This window comes from Chaetodon auriga, chromosome 19 (assembly GCF_051107435.1).
Source record: "Chaetodon auriga isolate fChaAug3 chromosome 19, fChaAug3.hap1, whole genome shotgun sequence".
NCBI lineage: Eukaryota > Metazoa > Chordata > Actinopteri > Chaetodontiformes > Chaetodontidae > Chaetodon > Chaetodon auriga.
Genome location: NC_135092.1, coordinates 12,425,760 through 12,439,807, shown reverse-complemented (window position 1 = coordinate 12,439,807; position 14,048 = coordinate 12,425,760). Strand labels below are relative to the sequence as shown.

The 14,048-nt window shown below is 43.4% G+C and overlaps 2 protein-coding genes across 3 annotated transcripts; both read left to right on the top strand.

Annotated features, from left to right (window-relative positions):
- Positions 1-295: 295 nt before the first annotated feature.
- Positions 296-2,794, top strand: nfkbil1 (nuclear factor of kappa light polypeptide gene enhancer in B-cells inhibitor-like 1). Its single transcript, XM_076757660.1, has 4 exons — positions 296-695; positions 779-891; positions 1,183-1,294; positions 1,378-2,794. The coding sequence occupies exons 1-4, from the start codon at positions 425-427 to the stop codon at positions 1,968-1,970; spliced, it is 1,089 nt and encodes a 362-aa protein (XP_076613775.1). The 5' UTR covers positions 296-424; the 3' UTR covers positions 1,971-2,794.
- A 741-nt stretch (positions 2,795-3,535) lies between these two features.
- Positions 3,536-13,946, top strand: atp6v0a2a (ATPase H+ transporting V0 subunit a2a). 2 transcript variants are annotated; one of them, XM_076757658.1, is made up of 20 exons: positions 3,536-4,272; positions 4,708-4,786; positions 4,940-5,037; positions 5,966-6,103; positions 6,462-6,559; positions 6,654-6,780; positions 7,675-7,757; positions 7,845-7,938; positions 8,031-8,243; positions 9,343-9,493; positions 9,605-9,744; positions 9,835-9,992; positions 10,094-10,184; positions 10,276-10,394; positions 11,046-11,256; positions 11,347-11,466; positions 11,556-11,672; positions 12,254-12,371; positions 12,527-12,698; positions 12,933-13,946. In XM_076757658.1, the coding sequence occupies exons 1-20, from the start codon at positions 4,162-4,164 to the stop codon at positions 13,033-13,035; spliced, it is 2,541 nt and encodes an 846-aa protein (XP_076613773.1). In that variant the 5' UTR covers positions 3,536-4,161; the 3' UTR covers positions 13,036-13,946. The 2 variants fall into 2 exon arrangements, with proteins under 2 accessions (XP_076613773.1, XP_076613774.1); XM_076757659.1 differs by having other exon boundaries at positions 3,585-4,272; positions 6,483-6,559.
- The last annotated feature ends 102 nt before the right edge of the window (positions 13,947-14,048 follow it).

The following is a 14,048-nucleotide window of genomic DNA, read 5'->3' as shown; positions in this document are numbered from 1 at the left end:
GTGTTGAAAAGAGGCCGAGGCACAGAAACCCACAGAGAGCAGGGGGAGCTTATGAATCCAGAGTAATTAACCATCTGGGAGACTGCGACAGAGTCCTGAAAGAATGAAAAACATCACTATGTGCATACAAGTTTCATTTCATGGCAGCCTGTCTTGCCACAGTGTGCTGTTGAGTCAATCAAAGCAGCGTGTAACGCATCAGCTGATGGCTGGTTTGGATAAGTAGTCAATGCTGACACCTAGTGGCCACGCCGGAACCATTCTGTGCCCGGAACTTTGGTGCCCGAGCAGTTGCGGGCTTCGGACTTATTGCGAAGAAGGACCATGTTCCGCTAATTTTATGGCCTTTTAAAGATAACGTAAACAACTTTCAAAAGCAGTTACCTTCAACTTCGTCAAACAGTCTGGTGTGTTTTTAGTCCCCATGTCTCACAAACAGAAGCGGGTGTGGAGATACGTGGAGGAGGGCCGGCTGCTGAAGCTGAAGTCGTACCTGCGGAAGCACCGGGACCTGGACGTGAACTTCTCCCAGGGCAGGAGGGAGAGGAGCCCGCTGCACCTGGCCTGCTGCCGGGGAGACGACGCTGCGCTGCGGCTGCTGCTTGAGCACGGAGCCGATGTTCTCCAGAAGGACCGTAAAGGAGACACAGCGCTACACACCGCGGTCAACAGGGCTCTGAAACACGGGAAGACAGGTGAAGAGGACGGAGAAAGCAGCTGAATTAAACCTGAACCGTCATTCCTCTTACATTGGGTTTTATTTTTGTTTTTCCTTCAGCGTATGATGACCTGGTCGTGCCTCTCACAAAAAGCTGTCCAGAGGCTATGAATGTCCCCAACAGCGCCGGAGTCACTCCTGAAGACCTGCTGAAGTGGACGAAACACACAGAGGTGACACTACTGAGCAAACCAAACATCCGCTTTTCTTTATACTCTATATACCAATATATCTGTGATAGGCCAATACCGGCCAGTATATTGGTCAGGCTCTATTTGAGACCAGATCTGAAATAACTCAAATCATATCAGTCATTTAGCAAGTTTTGGTCTCTTACTTCCTAAGTTTTTTTTATTAATATTGAGTATTGATTAGTAGTTTTGATATAAATTAGTGCTTTCCAGGTGGCTGGCGTTACCCATTCATTTCAGTGTGGTGTAATCATTTCCTTGTATTCTTCACAGACTGCAGGAAACATGAGCTTTCCACCTCAAGCAGACCCTGAGAAGGAGTGGCTGGAGAAGCTGTTCGGTGAATGCGAGGATGAATTCTGTGAAACCTTTGGAGTGTATGACGGTAAATCTCAACTCATCCTTTAATGCTGAATTGTGTTTCAACTTTCTTCAGTTGATAGTAACACTGCTGTATTTGCTTCACAGCGGATGATTTTCTTCCTGTTGATGACGACGAGGAAGATTTTGGGGACTGGGCTGATCGAATTCGAAGAGAGTATTTCAGTAAAAAGCACGCCGAAGCTCAAAGACTGGCGGCGGCAGCATCTTCTGGATGGAAGAGAAAGAAGAGCAAACAAGAGAGAGAGCAGGAAGAGCAAAGCAACAAGGAGCTGCATGAGAGGCTGCAGAGGGAACATGAAGAGTATTTGGCTCGAGCAGCACGAAAAGAGGAAGAGACTCGGCAGGGTAGGAAGCGCAGGTACGAGGAGGGCTGTGCGGCTACTTTTCATGCTGGCTCCTCAGCTGACAGCACAAAGCTGAGCTACAGTGACATCCCCTGGCCAGCTCCACGAGGTACCGTGCAGGAGATGGTGGATGTGATGCTGCACGGCGTGGACCGAAAGGACCTGCCGACCTTTCGTAAAGTTCTCCGGAAACAGCAAGCGCTGTGGCATCCTGACAAGTTTGCTCAGCGATGTGAAGCTCGGTTAGAAGAGAAGGACAAGCAGCGGGTCCTGGATACGGTCACAGCTCTGTCGCAGGAGCTCAACAGACTGGCACAGAGTCTGAGGACTTAAAATTCAGTAAATTATAGAAACTTCCAGAAGAATTTCTGGAAATGTGTGCATGTAAAATCTCTGTAAGGTACAGCACACTGTCAGTCACTTGCAGTCATTTTATCAACGGTGTTTCGATCCTCAGACCATCATCAGGTGAAAGTCTTCCACACAAACAGCACCATGTGCCACGTGTGTAAATGTGAACACATCCTAATGGAAAAAACACCAATGAGAGGGCAGCGGCAGCAGCACCTCTTTGCATGCATTCAAATTAAGATGAGTGAGCTGTGCTGGATGCAAACAAAACAGACTGAGCTCGTCTGAGAAATACAGTGGAACGAAAAGGTTTGGGCACCCAAGAGCAAAAACGTATGTTAGTGTGAACAATTAAGTGAGTAGAAGATGGACTGATCTTCAAAATGCATAAAGATGAAATATTCTCTTCAACACTTTAAGTGAGATTAGTGCATTGTTTTTTGTTGTGTACAATTTTAGCACCATATCGTACCGAAAATCCCCCGAACAAGAACTTAAAGACTTTGAGCTGAAGACAAAAAGTGTCTGCATAGCTGACAAAGAGGGTGTGACTAAATACTGGCCATGCAGGGTGCCCACAGTTCTGCTTCTGGTCCCTTTTCTTTTGTGCTGTTTTTACACTGTAAAAGATGGAAATAAAAAAAAGTAATCCTGCTAAAATGTTAAAGAAATGTGTCTTCACAGTGTGGTTTAGGTGCTGGACTGAAAGCTGAGCTTAAAGGTTCATCTGTTCTGTTCTGATCTTAAAAGAATAAAAGAAACAACAGCCAGGTTTCTCCAAGCCTGACTAAGGTTTGTGTTGAGTCATGTGGGCCAACTAAAGGTGTTTTTACTCGTGAAGCACAGCAGGCTGTCGTCAGCGTGTCGTGACAAAGATGCTCGAACATTAAAACATGCTGTGATAATTTATCTCATTGGAAAAAATGTTCTGAAAATGCCGAAATTAACATATAATCTCAAAACATGAGAAATAAAGGATTTCACGCCCATAGAAGAGCAGGTGGTCGGCCCGCTTTCAGTGATGGAACTGAATAAGAAGATGCGTAGGTTGCCAGGTTTGTGAGCTAACCCCCTTTAGGCGAAGAAAACCCATCATTTTAAACGAGAGAGTAATGAATTGCACTTAAAATTTAAATTATGGCTAATTTTTATTGCAATAAATAAATAAATAAATGAAGTGAATCTATTTCTTCCAATTTTGACAAGACAATGATATTCTGTGTGGATAAATTTGCTGATAAAACTGGAATACGTAATTGATGGTATAAACCATGGTTATTGGAAATGCAAAAGTTTTAGTGATTAAAATATATTTAAAGACATTTTCTTATCATTTCGGACTAGCCATGATGTTCACCAAATGAAGGCTAGAGGCCGTCAAATAGCTGATGTTTCAGCAGGATGCTCCCGGTTCAGTGTCGACACGGTGCACATTAATATCAGTCCGACTACACTTGTGGTCGGACATGATGCACTTTGTGGCTATCTAGCTGCTGACTGCCAAATCAAACGTCTAGCTTCACATTTAAACCTCTCTCGCTTTCTACATCGAGAACACGCGATTGTTTCAGCGGATGTGACAATATCTGGCAACCCGGAGACGCAATCTGTGTCAATTGCCGGGCGACGTAGCGCGAATAAAGGCCGTAGTCTATTTCTGACGGTCTTATTTTGACGGGTGATGCTTATTTCAGCCCCGTTGGTCTCCTCGGCGGGTTGATCATTTCTCTTTTCACTTGGCATGTCGCTCGTTTCTGCGTTGCGTCGTCGCCGTGTTTTTGCGCTGTAATGACAGGTGTTCAAGGTAAAGCGCCCACAGGATGACGCCTTTCTCTCCGATCGCTCGACGCAAAAGGTGCATTAGGATGGCCTCTGTCTGTGTCTTCATGTTGTTTATTCATTAGGCATCAGACGGACTGGAGGAGAGACAAAGCGGTGCGACACCCACATGCAGAATGAGAAAACATTCCCCCCTCTGAAAACCGTCGTTATTACCACACAATAATTAATGCTCGGGGGATGCTAATTGGTTGAGGGGTTTTAAAGCCACGCACCGAAGGCTTGAATTTTTGTGATGTCCTATTTTCGCCTGTCGTAAACGGCTCGTTGTCCAGGTTCAGTCGGCTACAGGCAGATTATCAGGCGGCGGAGGAGCGCCGTCTGCCACGTAAAGATGGTGTTTCGGAGTGAGGAGATGTGCTTGGCGCAATTGTTTCTGCAGTCCGGCTCTGAATATGACTGCATTAGTGAGCTCGGAGAGCTGGGGCTGGTCGAGTTTCGAGATGTGAGTAGAAAGGCTGATGATTATGATGCACAAACACTCATTTTTACCAACGTACCAATGTATGCATTATTTATTCTAATATAGAATAAATTGTTTACCTTGAATGTATACTGGAGGGAGTGAATGGGGAACTTCCGCCATAAAAAGACCTTAATGATCCTCCACAGTTTTGTGAAATGTAAAAACTGAATCTATCTATCTATCTGAAAGGAATAATATTTCAAGGTTTAAAGTCAAATCACTTGACTAGTCTAAAGGAGATGAGAGTGTACACTAGATGAAGGTTTTAATCACATTTAAACTATAATAAACCCTAATGAACTATAGCACAGCCAGTCTAAAGCTGCATGTAAATATACCGTGATGAACCTTGTTATGCGCTGACCGATGCAGTGACCTGCAGCCAGCTGACCTGTGATGCTCCTCTGGTTTCAGCTCAACCCAAGTGTCAGCTCATTCCAGCGGCGCTTCGTCAGCGAAATCAAGAGGTGCGAGGAGATGGAGAGAATTCTGGGTAAGAGAGCACCTGGGACAGTTCATCACGTGGGCGTAGCCTGAGCATACACCTGGACAGATATATCTTGTAAAACAGTCCCTCAGAGATTCAGATTTTGCACCCCAGCAGTAATTACCATGAAAAAAAACATCAGCATGCTTTTGTGGACAGGCTACCTTCTGAGGGAGATCCAGAAGGCTAACATAGCCGTTCCAGAGGAGGATGAGAGTCCCCTTGCCCCTCCACCCAGACAAGTCCTTGAGATCATGGTAAGTGACATTTCAGCCACGTTTTATTCTGAAAGCCTTTATCTGAGCGTGTTAACAAGGGTTGGGATCATATCGGGATGCACCATTTACCTTGTTGCCTTTTGTTTCAGCTCTTCAAGTTCAGGTTCAACTTTATATTATCAGAAATTCAATGGAAGTCTTGAGCTCTGGCTCTCTCTGCATGAACACAAAGGACTCACACCACAGACCTACGTAGACTATGTATGCAGTGAGTTCATGTGAGCCAGAACCTGAGTTGAGGACTCACCTGCGCACATGCTGGAGAACGATTAAAAATCTGGAAGAGTTGCTTACATTTCATGATATCCTGGTTCTGGTGCTCCATTAAACAGAATTCAGGATTCTCTGAACTGGGAGAACTGGGTTTATCCAGGTGTCTGACAGATCTGATGCATAAACAGAAAACCAGGTTACTGCAGTCATCACTGATTGTGCACTTTCAATATACTGTATTTCTATCATTTATTTCATGATATCGAGTTACATTTTTACAAAAACATGATATATTTTACCTTTTTGTGTTTTGCATTTGTAACAATGCAAGTTTTCTTCTTCGTTAACGAAATATCTCTTCTATGAAGGGTTGACAAAATGACAGAAACACATGCCAACACTGCTACAAAGATGAGTCATATCGGTTACATCACATTTACCAGCATTTATCATTGCTCTGCGTATATTTATAGATGACAAATGCTGCACATTGGGATTCAGTTTAATATGATCAATATTTGCAACTCAGTTAATTAAATTGTTAATTTGGACTACTTTTGTCTACCTATCCCTTTAAGGGGGATAGTATTTTATGTTTTGATGTGTTGGTTCTGGGCTACTTCAGTCACCTGAATTAGTCATGTGACAGCTTAACTCAGACTTAAGCTGGTGTTCACTGTGTGCTGATGTTCAGGAGCAGCTTCAGAGGCTGGAGATGGAGCTCAGCGAGGTGGCCCGAAACAAAGAGAAGCTGCGGAGGAACCTCCTGGAGCTCACCGAGTACACACACATGCTGAAGATCACGCGGAGCTTCATACACAGCCGCTCCAGAGTGAGTGTGTTTCCGCTCAGCGGCTCATTCATCACTCACACCAACCGCAAAACGCTTCCCCTCACCTCGCCAGCAGCATCTTGTTTTCTTGTCACTGATGTGTTTTGTTTCCCCGGGTGACAGAGGTGGATCTAGTGCTGCCTTTAATTAACGCTACGGTCACAATGCGGCCGTTACGAGCAGCGCCTGACTCATCTGGGCTGCTGTATTAGAAACGATGAGAATATGTGAGACAGCCACTCATGAGGCTACACATCACATCCCAACGTGTGAACATCACATCAGCTTTGTGTGGAACCATTTGAGGAGCAGTTGATGTAAGCTGTCATGAATGAAACATGCTCCTTTTTATAATTAGCATGAGGCTCTTGGTCCCCAGTATGAAGAATTCCCCACGATGGAGACGGACTCAGTGACAGGATGCACCGGTATGCAAAGACTGGGAGCCAAGCTGGGGTGAGCTGCAGTATACGTCATTTACATCCACCCAGCAGTCATGACATCATTAGGAAATGAGCCTTAAAGCTGATCTGATCTCTCCCGGCTGTAGGTTTGTGTCAGGTCTCATCCAGCGGGTGAAGGTGGAGGCCTTCGAGCGCATGTTGTGGAGAGTGTGTAAGGGTTACACCATCCTCAGCTACGCAGAGGTGGATGAGAACCTTGCTGATCTGGACACTGTGAGTTCATTGGCCGTAGCTCATGAGTGAGCCAAGAGAAATACTGTGACGGTCGAAATCAAACAGGAATTTCTTTCCTTTTGTGTGTGTGTGTGTGTTTCCTGCATGAACACAATGTTCTGACGTGACACACATATTTCCATGTACCAAACAGAGTTTATACACATTTGAAATAAAATGTGACGATAGTTGTTATTTTACTGTCGCTGGTTAAAACAACAGGTATGGACGGGGCATATTTGAACATTCAATCCACAAAGGCTGAAATGAAAAATCTTGGCTGTTTCCTGGTTAATGTGCTCCCAGCAGCTGGTGTCTGTGTTCAGCCAAAGATTGTCTGAGTTACTGTAAAACACACTTTAACACCACTGTACAACCATTTTAATCTGATAAATGTAACAGTTGCCACAAAAACAGACGCGTTTCTGCCTTCTCAGCCAACAAAATCTGATTAGACATATTTGAGTTTTAATTCAGCCTTGACTCATAAATGAGTGTGAATCTAACAAGGTTTGAAAGGAGACTGATTCAATAAGTGGATTTGATGCTGATTTGAAAATGCTATCGAACCTCACCCCAATCCACACACAGTTTTTCTGATGAAGCAGATTTGCATTTCTGAGGGCTAAAAAGGATGTTGTTTTTCCTCAAATCTTTAACTTTGATTGCCACATATCTAAAAATGAATATTTAAAGTTACAAAGAAGCTGAGATGTAATAGAGAGATCATTTGAAACCAAGTTTTCAGCAGCTTTAAGTGAAACATCCTACGTGTGTACCAGCAAAAGGAAAAGCGTTGTGGAAGGGATACATATAAAAATTAGTTTTTCATCACTTTATGACTTTGTTTTTTGGGGGCTTTAGTAATAATTTGCCTGATCTGTGTTGTTTCAGGGTGAGATAAGCAAAAGTGTCGTGTTTCTCATCTCTTTCTGGGGAGACCAGATCGGACAGAAAGTTCAAAAGATCTGCGATTGGTAAGAACACCATCATCACGTGACTTTTCGATACCTCTCGTCCTCTCCTTCAGCATCAGCACACATGTCCGTCTTTGTTGTCCTCAGTTACCACTGCCATCTTTACCCCCACCCTGAGAATGATGAGGAGCGGGCCGATGTGTTGGACAGCTTAAGGACACGCATCCAAGACCTGAACAATGTAGGCCTCACAAAGCCTTGAGACTTTTCATCAGCTGGGAACGCCGATCATGTTTTCTCAGTGTGTTTGTAGTAACTGATGCGTTCCTCCAGGTGCTGCACCGCACTGAGGACTACCTGAGGCAGGTTCTGCAGAAGGCCTCGGAGTCAGCCTACACCTGGGTTGTGCAGGTGAAAAAGATGAAGGCAATCTACCATATCCTGAACCTCTGCAGCTTCGACGTCACCAACAAGTGTCTGATTGCTGAGGTGTGGTGTCCCGTCAGCGACCTGGCAAACCTGCGTGGGGCGCTAGAAGAGGGCTCTGTGAGTAAGAAGAAGTATTAGGCCTGAGTATTTTGTGATCGGCCTGCAGCCGCTGCTGAAACAAGTGGTTCAGCAGCACATGCATGACTACCTGTGACTGAACAGTTTATCTGTGAGTAGTGCACAAGATCCTGTTAATTGCTTTTAAATCCGTCACGGTCTGGCTCCGCTTTCCGCCTCTTATTCTGCATTAAGACCCTCTCAGATCTGAAAACCAAACGTTGTTAAGTCCCACTTCAGGCTGAAGACGGAGGGAGATGTCATACTGTGACTGCTTCAGCTCCAACACTGTGCAACAAACTCGTCTCAGATCAGCTGAGCCACAAGCCTTTAAAAAAAACCTTGTATAGCCTGGCATCTTTCTAACCTTTTTATCATGTTTACTGCAGTGCTTTCAAGATCTTTTTAGATTTTGTTTGACAATATTCAGTTACTTCCTGAAAGTCTTGTTGTATTTTAGGCTGCTGTATTTTCTGTGAAGCATCATGTTGCTCTTGTTTTGAAAGGGCTGAAAGGTTTACTTACTTATATTTAATTTGATGCACAAAAGCCTCTCTAAACACAGAGTGTCAACGTTGCAGCAGATCAAGTCTGACTTTTTATGGAGGCCAAAATCCTGCTTGCGATTAGCATTTGTTTAATACATTGCATTAGATTTAGGGGTGAGAGAGTAATCATGTTTTCAGAGGATCATTTTTGGCCTCTTAATTGAATTGGCATTGCTTATCAGCTGTTAAGCACTCAAATTGTATCACTAATACAGGCATTTTAGATTACTCCCTGTCCACTGCTTTTCTTTTTTCTTTTTTTTCGGTATTGGCTCACCATTTGTTGTTTTCTTGCTGTACGTTGTATGCCAGCAATTCCCTCTGCTTCAGGCTGCATATTTGACTGTTTTCAGATCAATTTTTTCACCCACAATGCACTAGAGGAAAGCATTTTCAGAGAATCATTCAAAGCTTTGAGTGTTTGACATGAGATGCAGTGTTAACACAGGGCAATGCCTAAAGGGAGCACCAATGTGTCAAATGCACATCTACTGTATAAAGAGAACTGATTTCTCTGTCACCTTTTACATTTTTTCTTTCTTCTTTAACAGAGAAAAGGTGATGCCACCGTGCCGTCCTTTGTGAACCGCATCCCAAGTACTGACACTCCACCCACACTCTTGAGAACCAATAAGTTCACATCTGGCTTTCAGAGCATTGTGGAGGCTTATGGGGTGGGGGACTATCGCGAGGTAAGCCCAGGTAAGAACTCACACTGCGTCTTATAGAGACTAAACGTTGTGCATCTCTTTGTCAAGCACAGCTTTGAGAGGTTATGACTGAGTGCACTGAGTGTATCGCTCTCTCTGGCAGCTCCCTACACCATCATCACGTTCCCCTTCCTGTTCGCTGTGATGTTTGGCGACCTCGGGCACGGCTTGGTAATGAGTCTATTTGCCGTGTGGATGGTGCTGACGGAAAAAAAGCAGAAGAAGAAACGATCCAGTAATGAGGTCGGAATGAGTTGCTGCTCTCATCCATAATGCAGAATCTGATAATCGTGGATTAGCTTTAGCTGATAGCTGTCTCTCTGCTGGTCTCAGATATGGGCGACGTTCTTCAGCGGACGTTACATCATCCTGATGATGGGGCTTTTCTCTATCTACACCGGGCTGATTTACAATGACTGCTTCTCCAAGTCGCTCAACATATTTGGCTCTGGCTGGAGCGTCAAGGCAATGTTCACAAATCAGCAGTGGACGTGAGTTATCAGTTAATACACACATTCAGAAACCTAATTTTTCTGTGTGTCAGTGCATGTTGTGTTTTTCTAATTGATACATGTCTTTTTGTACGTTGCAGAAACAAAACCCTCCAAACAAATGCTTTGCTGACGTTAGACCCTAATGTCAGTGGGGTTTTCAGTGGACCGTACCCATTTGGCATTGATCCTGTGAGTAAATACACTCAGGCATACAGTCGGAATATAATTAGGTTCATTTCAAACCGTTTTCACTTTGTTGCCTTTTTTTATATTCCGTCAGATATGGAACATGGCAGTGAACCGGCTGTCCTTCCTCAACTCCTACAAGATGAAGATGTCAGTTGTTATTGGGGTCATCCACATGAGCTTTGGAGTCGTGCTGAGTGTCTTCAATCACTTGTGAGTCACTCGAGATTGAAGTCCCTGGCAGTAATCTTACATCCTTTTTGTTCATGCACCGATAGCATGGGCATCCATCCAGATAAAATAGATTTTGAGATTGTCTGGTATATATATAAAACAGGATTATCTTTATATTTGTGTTGTAGCAACCTAGTGCTTGACTAACTGCCTAACCAGCATTGATGGTCCTACTCTATGAAAACGAATGGTTTGGTTGCCATTGAATATTTGAATGAGTCTCTGTGCCACAGACCTCCATTATTGTCCAAAATCTAGTAACAACACTAGGAGTCTGCAGCCATGCTAGCAGCTCTGTCAGGCTGTACTTTAGCTAGGTAGGTAGGTATAATGTTTACCATGTTCACCATCATAGTTCAATGTGTTAGCACGCTAAAATTTGCTAATTAGCATTAAACACAAAGTACAGCTGAGGCTGATGGGAATGCCTTTAGTTTTGCAGGAATCTGGTCATAAACCAAAGTATTTGACTGCCTGTCTGCCTGTGCAAATGTCACACATAGAACTTCCATTCATGTTATTCCTGCTTAAAATCAGCGTCTGTTGTTTTGATAAGCATCGAGGGGTCCAGTCATTAAAACCACCACCTCATCACTTTCTTTATTCCCACACTTTGCTCTCTCCCTTCAGGCACTTCCGACAGAAATTTAATGTCTATCTGCTATTTCTTCCTGAGCTGCTCTTCCTGCTCTGTCTCTTTGGCTACCTGGTCTTCATGATTTTCTTCAAGTGGTTGGCATACGGTGCACGAGACTCCAGCCAGGCTCCCAGCATCCTCATCCACTTCATTAACATGTTTGTCATGCAGGGGAAGGATATCACTCCTCTCTACCCAGGGCAGGTATGTGTCGGCGGTATCGTCTCAAACATTATCAGCTCTGGATGTGTTTTGATCCTCGTTAACGCGATGTTTGTTATCTTGATTCCACAGACTGGGCTGCAGATTTTCTTAGTTGTCATAGCTATGCTGTCAGTTCCTGTGCTGCTCTTAGGGAAACCTCTTTACCTGTACTGGCTTTACCGTGGAGGCAAAGGCCTGCGCAGACGCAGAGTATGTGTCATCACTTGTTTAAAATATGTTCAACTTGAGTAGTTTTTGGTCCGTTTGTCCGCAAAATCAACGCTGTTGTCTCACCTCAGGGTTATGAGAGGGTGAGGCGTGTAAGTGAGGATGACAATTCCGCTACACCTTCCTATGAGGATGATGAAGAGGAGGGACTTGATGAAATGACCAGCAGAGAAGCTCTTCCCAAAGAGGTCAGAGATCCACCAGCATCCTGCTTTTAAATGTGAAATGTTCTATTTCAAGGTGCAATATGTAACTTTAAATGGTCTTACATAATACACTGTCAATGTGTGTGATCCAGTGTGTGTGTGTGTCATGTCTTGTCTATTCAACGGTATTTCAAACATTTTTAGGACACTGGTGTTTACTGCTTTATGAGGCACAGTGGACGTGGTCATTGTATGCTGCATCAATGTTTAACTTCTTCCCATTGCTCTGCATGATTAATGGTCTGTCGCGTGTATGCTGACTTGTTGTTTTCGTTGTCATTTCAGCATCCTATGATCTTGTATTTGTATTTCTTAACCTGTCATGTCATTTTTTCAGAGCATTTTGCCAAAGGACTGCAAGTGAAAATCAGCGAACTGGCCAACTCTGACACATTTACAAGAGCATTGATTAATATGTGTTACAGAAAAGACAGTGGAGCTCATTAATTAACCAGCGTTGTCTCACAGTAAATTTTACAGAAGGAACATAAGCTGAATTAACTTCATTTTCATCAGCATGAATGAAGAGTGATGTCTTACGTATTATTTGATCTGTTTTGCAGTTTGACTTTGCAGACGTGCTCCTGTACCAGGCCATCCACACCATCGAGTACTGCCTGGGCTGCATTTCCAACACTGCATCATACCTGCGCCTGTGGGCGCTCAGCTTAGCTCATGCCCGTAAGTGCAGCCACAAAAAGTCATGCACTCTGAGCTTCTTTGTGCAACAGACTTCTGCTTTTCATTTCTCTACCTTCCACATGAATTGATTTTTTTGTGTGTGTGTGTCTTTCTGTATTGTGCATGCTCATGGACACTGTTTTTATTGGTTTCAGAGCTGTCAGAGGTGCTGTGGGCCATGGTGATGCGCCTGGGCCTGAGGATCACCACCAGAGTCGGGGTGGTGTTCTTGGTGCCTGTGTTTGGCCTCTTCGCCATGCTCACTGTGTCCATCCTGCTCGTCATGGAAGGCTTATCAGCGTTCCTCCATGCTCTCCGACTGCACTGGTGGGTCTCATTGTACCAAATGATCTGAACATTCACAATCATTCCTCACTTCAGTAGCTGTTGTAATTAGCTTCTGTTTTCTCAATTAAGTGATTAATCATTTTATCTATAAAACGTCAGAGCTTCAATAATGACTCTTTTAAATATAGAAACATTAAGATTGAGACATCGAGTTCATTGTTTGCATTCACCGTTCTCATTGCTGCTCTCGCTTGATTGAACGTTTGATTTCAGGGTGGAGTTTCAGAACAAATTCTATCATGGGACCGGTGTCAAGTTTGTGCCCTTTGACTTCTCCCTTCTGCCCTCGGTTTTTGAACAAGATGGCCTGCTTTAAGAGTACGGACTCTGATGGTATTGCATATGAGTGGAGGCAGACTTTACAGTTGGGAAGGATGCTGGAAGCTGGAACAATTCACACTGTGATAACGACAACAAACCTTCAAGACAATGGATTGAAACTCACTCTTGTAGCAACGTTTTTCACCATGACGATTTTTAAAGCGTTATCGGCCGTGCTGACTGCCTTACTACTGTACCCAGCAAACCTCTGAATAAACAGAGGCTGAAAATTCTTCTTGTTCTGTTAATGACTTCATTTTGAAGGCGGGACATGGCTCAACACTACTCGTCCCACCAGTGAATATTTTAATTGCATTGTGCTGTGTAAACTGGTTTTGTATTAATTACAACATGGTATTTAAAATAAACCGTTATACAGTGCAATGTAAAGTTCAAATATGTTACGACAATATCTATTGAAGACCATGTCAAGCATCCCGACGTAGTGCCATAGAGATTTATTTCGGATGATGATATGGAGATGCCTTTGGGGTTTTTTTAAAAACCTGCAGGCATTGAAATCCTGAAGAAAGAACAAAAATCATTACAACCCTTTTTGTGAGGCATATTGTCACAAAGCACTTTGCAGAAATGATTGTACAATGTAAAGTTTTCACTAATGACTGCGATGATGCCAAATGGAAATAATCCTCAACTGTTAGCTGTTTGCTTATTTACTCGTTAATGCATTTATTTAAACGTAACCTCCCCTGTAATCAAAAGAAAAGAATCAAATACTCCAGAAAAAGTCAAGAAGCCTTAGGTCTTTCTTTGATGATACTGCTTGTTGCGTTTGTTAATGATAATTAGTCATGGTATTTATTTAAATTATTGTCTGTACAAGAGCCTAATATTTTACCATTTTGATGTGTTGAATAAAGGTTTCAAGAAATGCAAGCAAATGAAGCCTTCGTGTCCGGTGTGATTTTATTAGCTCTCTGGTTGTTAATTGATTAGAAACGGCTTCCACAATCATTAGTCCATCACTTTTAACGTACAGGCAGTTCT